The sequence below is a fragment of the Poromitra crassiceps genome, assembly GCF_964638095.1.
Source record: "Poromitra crassiceps genome assembly, chromosome: 28".
Lineage (NCBI taxonomy): Eukaryota > Metazoa > Chordata > Actinopteri > Beryciformes > Melamphaidae > Poromitra > Poromitra crassiceps.
The window spans coordinates 4,081,616-4,089,115 of NC_139651.1; the positions used below are offsets into that span (position 1 = coordinate 4,081,616).

A 7,500-nucleotide genomic window follows, 5' to 3' on the forward strand; every position below is an offset into this window, starting at 1 on the left:
TGCGTTCCAAAGCGCTCGAGCGCGCTGCTGTATTTTCATTTTGGCGTGGAGGCGGGTTAAAAAGAAGAAGAGAAGCGCTGACCTGATTTTCACGGCTCAGACATTTCAACATGTTCTCTGTCATCTTAACGTGTTGCCATTTTTGCGCGCGGAGGTTTTTCTAATTGGGTGATAACCACCATGACACGGCCATAACTCAATGCCCAGTTTCCTTTTCCACACAGCAAGTCCTTCTGAGGGCGTCACACTTTTTTCAAGATGGGGGATATTTCAGGACGTCCTGTTGGCCCCAGCGTTCCACATTAGATGAAACTTTAATGATCCCGTGGGGGAAAGTGGGTCAGTCGCTGCAGCAGCAGCAGAGAAGGATACAGAGAATATAAATACACAGTCGTGAACATGATGCAACTACCAAACACAACAAGGAAACCTATTTTCAATAATGCAATAGAAAGGTGGCAAACACAGTGTCTTTGATGACAGATTGTCAACAGACAGAAAAGTATGGCGGTAAGTGCATTATCAAAACTTTTGGGACTTTGGTAGTTTCGTTCTGTTTGGATGGACTGATTCTTCATTTGCAAGACTGATGGCCAGTATGCGGGAGGTAGCGTACTGGTATGTTACTAATAATTAATCATATCTTGTTTTTGTAAAGTGGTTTATTGTTTGGCAGGATATTTTCAGACAGAAAACCCAATAGTTCGAAAGATGTACCACCATATTGGACGGAAAGCCCAGCCCGCTGTCCCGGGGGTGGGTGGGTTGAGGCCTGGGGTGACTGAGGTTAGGTTTAGATGGAGCTGGTCAAGCCTGTTAGAAGCCATGGTGACTTAGCCCTGGTAAACCAGCCGGTCACGTCAACTCACATTTAATTTCGTTCTACCAGACCGTCTGGCCTCCAGCCCTGGGAGGGAGTTTTCAGAAATTACAAAGTGCTCTAGCCAATCAGCGACCCGCCTTGTAGTTGACATCGTAACCGGCCAATCAGGAACGCCACTGGCAGTAATGGCTGCCTCCGTGGCTGTCCACCTCGAGCAGTAACGTCAACGTTCGTCAACTTTCAACAGTCGTAAATTGCAGTTATTGCAGAAATAGTCTCAATAACAACAATTAAACACGTACAGGAGTACGCAACAGCGGCGTTTCTCGGCGGAAAATATGATTTCGGTGTTCTCCCGAGTTGGTTTGGATTTGACTGGATCCGACGCTGATTGGCTGAAGGAGTTGTCTGTCAAGGCAAGTACACCCGCCCAACTTCCGCCCACTGCAAAACACTGGGTGAAAGCTGGAGGCCAGGCGGTCTGGTAGAACGAAATGAAATGTGAGGTCACGTGACCGGCTGGTTTACCAGGCTAATGTGAGGTCATGTGACCGGCTGGTTTACCAGGCTAATGTGAGGTCATGTGACCGGCTGGTTTACCAGGCTAATGTGAGGTCACGTGACCGGCTGGTTTACCAGGCTAATGTGAGGTCATGTGACCGGCTGGTTTACCAGGCTAATGTGAGGTCACGTGACCGGCTGGTTTACCAGGCTAATGTGAGGTCACGTGACCGGCTGGTTTACCAGGCTAATGTGAGGTCACGTGACCGGCTGGTTTACCAGGCTAATGTGAGGTCACGTGACCGGCTGGTTTACCAGGCTAATGTGAGGTCATGTGACCGGCTGGTTTACCAGGCTAATGTGAGGTCACGTGACCGGCTGGTTTACCAGGCTAATGTGAGGTCATGTGACCGGCTGGTTTACCAGGCTAATGTGAGGTCATGTGACCGGCTGGTTTACCAGGCTAATGTGAGGTCATGTGACCGGCTGGTTTACCAGACTAATGTGAGGTCACGTGACCGGCTGGTTTACCAGGCTAATGTGAGGTCATGTGACCGGCTGGTTTACCAGGCTAATGTGAGGTCATGTGACCGGCTGGTTTACCAGACTAATGTGAGGTCATGTGACCGGCTGGTTTACCAGACTAATGTGAGGTCATGTGACCGGCTGGTTTACCAGGCTAATGTGAGGTCATGTGACCGGCTGGTTTACCAGGCTAATGTGAGGTCATGTGACCGGCTGGTTTACCAGGCTAATGTGAGGTCACGTGACCGGCTGCTTTACCAGGCTAATGTGAGGTCACGTGACCGGCTGGTTTACCAGGCTAATGTGAGGTCATGTGACCGGCTGGTTTACCAGGCTAATGTGAGGTCACGTGACCGGCTGCTTTACCAGGCTAATGGTGACTGAGGTTAGGGTTCGAGGAAGCTGGTCACGCCTGTCAGAAGCCACAGTGGTGGATGGAGCCAGACATGGAGATGGAGGCCGGCATGGAGTCTTCAGACTGTTGGGGTTTTGGAATAGCCACGGCATGGCACGGTGACTCAGTGGGTAGTGCTGCTGCCTCACAGCAAGAAGGTCCGACGGTCCATCCCAGGTCCAACTCTGTGTGGAGTTTGCATGTTCTCCCCATGTTTGTGTGGGTTTCCTCCCCCCACCATCAAAGACATGTAGGGTGAATACTCCTAACATCCTAAGGACATCTAGGCTTGTAGACCCCAGAATGAAGAATAGCTGCAATGCTGTCGCTCATGCTGATCCTAATCAACTTAAACTTAAACCATGTTATCTGACATCGGTTGCCTGTGCCAGTGGTTCTCAATGTCAAGGGGTCCTTCAGGGGATTTGATGGGGTTGGGGTCCCCAGCGAATTGATGAATTGTTTAAATTCTTACATCATTTCATTTAGTAGAACTCACAAACTGTTATTAGCCCTCTACCTCCTCCCTAATAAAGCAGAAGATGTCAGAAGCATTGCTCTCCTCGTCTGGATCCCCTTTTCATCTCGACGCTGTGTTCCGTCAATTTCCTTTGTTCTTATTCTTCACCTTTATCCTATCCTCCTGTGAAATGACAACCCCTCCAATTACAACCCCCCCCCCCCCCCCCCACTGCTGCTCATCTGTCTCACCCCTCCTCCTTCTCAAGACACGCCCCCCTGTATACCCCTCTACCCCTCCCCCCTGTATCCCCCTCTACCCCTCCCCCTGTATCCCCCTCTACCCCTCCCCCTGTATCCCCCTCTACCCCTCCCCCTGTATCCCCCTCTACCCCTCCCCCCTGTATCCCCCTCTACCCCTCCCCCCTGTTTCATTCTTCCATTTTGCATCACTCTATCGCTCTTTGTTGGATCCGGCTACGGGGGGTTTTAGACTATTATTTTGCACACTTCAATATCATGTGAATTATTGATGAGGACGACCCCACATGCCTCCTCTTAAAAGAATGCCATCGCAATTTCCTCCTTATCAAATATATAACGGATGCCAACGTCCCAAGTGGGAAATAGATATGCAAAATAAGTCAATACGTTGAATTGAATTCTCTCTTTTATTGTTTTTAAAGTAAAAAATCTTTGCCTTATCTCGTTGTCGTCGGCGGCGCGCGAGCGTTTCCCCCCTCGCCTCCTATCGCCTCTCTTTTATTGTTTCCAGTAGATATATCATCTCTCTCTCGGTACCTCCGTGTTGTTGCCTCAGAAAAGCTTCTTGGAAGCCAGGCGGTCTGGGGAGCCATTTAGTGAGAGACAGCGGAGGTGGAGGGCTGAATCAACGCTCCCGAAAAGTACATGAAAGTGCAGCAAGTGAGAACGTTCCATTATTTATGATGTCATTAGCTCCCAGTGCAGCAGGCTTTTCCCCCCCAGAGGATCCAAACACAAACTTGTGGGGTCGAGCCTTTTTCTCAGGCGCTGAGCTGAGAAAAATATGAAATTGCTCGGAACACAAACGGCGATCAAGCCTGAGCTGCCCTGAGTCCATCCTGATCCACTCGCGTCCTACTGGGCCGTCTTGTTGTTGCTGCTCTGTCAGATAGGGACATGGTTTGCTTGGTACAGCACAGTCCAAGTCAAGTCTCAAGTCTTTGGTCACAAGTCCAAGTCAAGTCTCAAGTCTTTGGTCACAACTCCAAGTCAAGTCTCAAGTCTTCGAGGGGCAAGTCCAAGTCGAGTCTCAAGTCTTCGAGGGGCAAGTCCAAGTCAAGTCTCAAGTCCCTATGGATGAGTGTTCTATCATCTGCTGCATGCCATCCGGTCTGCTTAGAACACTGCATAGCTAAAACTAATGCAAAGCATGTACTGTATTATCCTCACTCCTTATCTATTAGAATACAGTAGCAGCAATGATTAGATATGACATTAGTAGACATTTCCTTCATGTTAATGCACCAAAAAAAGGGGGAAAAAAGAAAAATAAAGATTGTTCACAAGTCCCAAACCTTCAAGTCCAAGTCAAGTCTCAAGTCTTTGAGGACGAGTCTCGCGTCAAATCTAAAGCCACACTGTGTGTGTGACTTAAGTGCGACTCAAGTCCAAGTCCCCATCTCTGGGTAGCACGCCAAAAAAAGAGATACAAATATAATAGAGATGATAAAAAAATCATACGTAGAGATAAAATAACGAGTTTACAAGAAGCGGGGAAAAGATTCCTAGATCGTTATCGTGCTAGTGTTGTCATTTTCTCCGGTCCATCGGGACTGTACAGTACCTGTCCTGGCTTCAGCTAGTGTGGTGTCAACTGAAAATAAAACCTCCAATCTCCACTCCACTGCAACACACCTGGTATGCCTGCCCACTCCTTCAGAAACCTGCTTCCAGGAGGTCCCTCTACAACGGCTTGTGTTGTATCATTCAGGAAACTTAGCTACTTCTTGATCGTACGTTTTATTTCCCCTTCCTGGCGAAGCTCCTTCCCTCGTCGTTCCTATTGGATGTGCGAAGGCTTATCATCACAACCCAGCGTGCAGGAGTTCAACCAGGCGGAACGTTGAGAGCACGGCTTCTGAGCTGGACGCTGTTCAGAGCACATGCTGCTCTGGCTGTGTGACAGCCACCTGCAGGCTGTGGCACAGAGACCATGCGGGAGACACTGTACTCATTATTGCTCAGCATGTATTGATGGAGGAATTAGGAAAGCTACAGTAGAGAAGAAGGTGTTTGATCAATTCTCCTCAATGAAGAAATTCAGCCTGGCTGCTTTACCGAGGCCTTCATGTCAGTTGGAGTCCTGTTGGGTCCTTTAAGACCGTGGTCTTGTCATCAAGCTCTCAAGACAAACCTACAGGACTAGTACCTACAGGAGGACTACCTACAGTACATGAAGTGTGGAGCTTCCAAGCCTTTCAAATAGCCGAGTAGTGCAAAACCACTGCACAGCTTTTGTTGAAATGGAATGAGATGTTTGGTGAGGCTTTGGATCAAAACCGTTTTGCTCTCTATAATTTGCAACATATAGGAAAATACAACATAGACTGATCAGGTAAATTTGGGTGACATGCCTGATCTCTTATTGCTGTTGTAACCGAGTGAATGTGAGTCCTCGCGAGTCCCGCGTGGTAGCGAGTAAGTTGGTTAATTGTTAAAGTAATTGTTAAGTAATTGTTAAACTCACTCTCCATATGCCGACGACACCCAGCTGTTCCTTTCCCCCCCCCCCCTCCAACACTCATGTTAAAACAGGGATCTCGGCTTGCCTTATTGACATTGGCAGATGGATGTCTAACCACCACCTCAAGCTCAACATCGAAAGAACTGAGCTCCTCCTCTTCCCTGGCAGTGACTGTCCTTTAACCGACCTCTCCATCTCCCTCAATAACACTACTGTCCTTCCCTCACAAACAGCCAGAAACCTTGGAGTCACTCTTGACAACCAACTGTCCTTCACCACCCATATCGCAGCAATAGCCAGGCCCGCTCCTGCAAATTGGCCCTCTTTCGCAAGCCACTGACATGTGTTGTTGTGTCACTGCTTATATCCAATCATGAAGGGGAGATGAAAATGGAAAGCAGACAGCTAAACTTTTATTTTTACGCCTTAAAACTTTTTATACTTTATGCTTTTCACTGATGTGTGTAATTATGCTCCGTTTCCAATTCACTATAGTTACTTGCATGAGGAGGGAAATATTCACAATGCTGTGAATAATTCTTTTTTTCTCTTGAAATTGTAATTCTCTTGTAATTCTCTTGCATATTCAAAATGTATTTAGTGCACATTACCATGCGATTTAAAATACCCTATGGATTGCTTATTAGTGAGTGTCTAAAGATGCTCTAGAGCAGGGGTGTCCAAACCTTTTTGAATGTGGGCCAGATTAGATAATGTGAAAATACCGGGGTGCCAACTGCTTCTCGCCTCATATCAGTTCTTTAAAAAAAACAGACATAAAATACAATTCTGCTCTAAGGATCTTGTTTACCATCTGAAAACATTAGTTCTGCCTGTGTTTTTCCTACTTGGTGCTGGTCTACAAACTGTATGATAGTGCTGTCATCGTTAGGTGAACGGAAAAAATGAAAATTGAACCTGCTTGATTAACCAATACTGTGTGGAGGAGCCACATATAGTATATTTTGAGAGACAAGCCGAGGGCCACTTAAAATCAGTCCGCGGGCCGCAATTGGCCCCCGGGCCGGACTTTGGACATGCCTGCTCTATAGCAAGTCTAGCCACCAATAACGGTATCAGCCTTCAAAAGCCCATATCAGGTGAAGTAGAGTGTGCAGGCAGTGAGCTGTAACACTGACAGCCTCTTCTCGTTGTGTCTGGTGCGTGATGTTCAGGAGCTGGCCGACCTCCGCCACATCCACAGCAAGCTGAAGAAGCAGTACCAGGAGAAGACGGCCGAGCTGGCGCACGCTAACCGGCGGGTGGAGGGCCATGAGGGCGAGGTCAAGAAGCTACGCCTGAGGGTGGAGGAGCTGAAGAAAGAGCTGGGGCAAGCGGAGGACGAGGTAGGGACACACACATGTACATACACACACAGACACACACACAAGGTAGGGACACATACACCAGGTAAAGACACACACAGACACACACGGTGAGTTATATAAAAATTCACCCCAGTACAGCTTGACCAAAAAAACGTTTTTTCAAGCAGGCTGTAAACATGTTTATTTATGCTGTAAATTCGGGCATTTTAACATGGGGGTCTATGGGGGTTGACTCGCTTTTGGATCAGCCTCAAGGGGAACTGCATCTGCAGCTTCATCTCTCCAAGCCGGAGGTTGCCACTTGGTGAATTCTCTCTCTCCCTCTGTGTGTGTGTGTGCGTGCGTGTGTGCGTGCGTGTGTGTGTGTGTGTGTGTGTGTGTGTGTGTGTGTGTGTGTGTGTGTGTGTGTGTGTGTGTGTGTGTGTGTGTGTGTGTGTGTGTGTGTGTGTGTGTGTGTGTGTGTGTGTGTGTGCGTGTGCGTGTGTGCGCGTGTGTGCACGTCCGTCCAGCTGGATGAGTCCCACAACCAGACCAGGAAGCTGCAGAGGTCTCTGGATGAGCAGGTGGAGCAGACTGAGAACCTGCAGGTACAACTGGAACACTTACAGTCCAGGTAAGACACACACACACACACACACACACACACACACACACACACACACACACACACACACACACACACACACACACACACACACACACAGAGTGTCTCTCAGGTTCACAGACAAGGGATTTTACATTG

General features: G+C 48.2%; 1 protein-coding gene across 1 annotated transcript in view; it reads left to right on the forward strand.

Moving 5' to 3' along the window:
• Window positions 1-7,500, forward strand: part of ccdc102a (coiled-coil domain containing 102A) — a 92,634-nt gene that overhangs the window by 79,943 nt on the left and 5,191 nt on the right. The window contains exons 9-10 of the mRNA XM_083662208.1: window positions 6,606-6,776; window positions 7,268-7,371. Of these exons, the coding sequence (XP_083518334.1) occupies window positions 6,606-6,776; window positions 7,268-7,371 (275 nt within the window). The remainder of the gene's footprint in view (window positions 1-6,605; window positions 6,777-7,267; window positions 7,372-7,500) is intronic.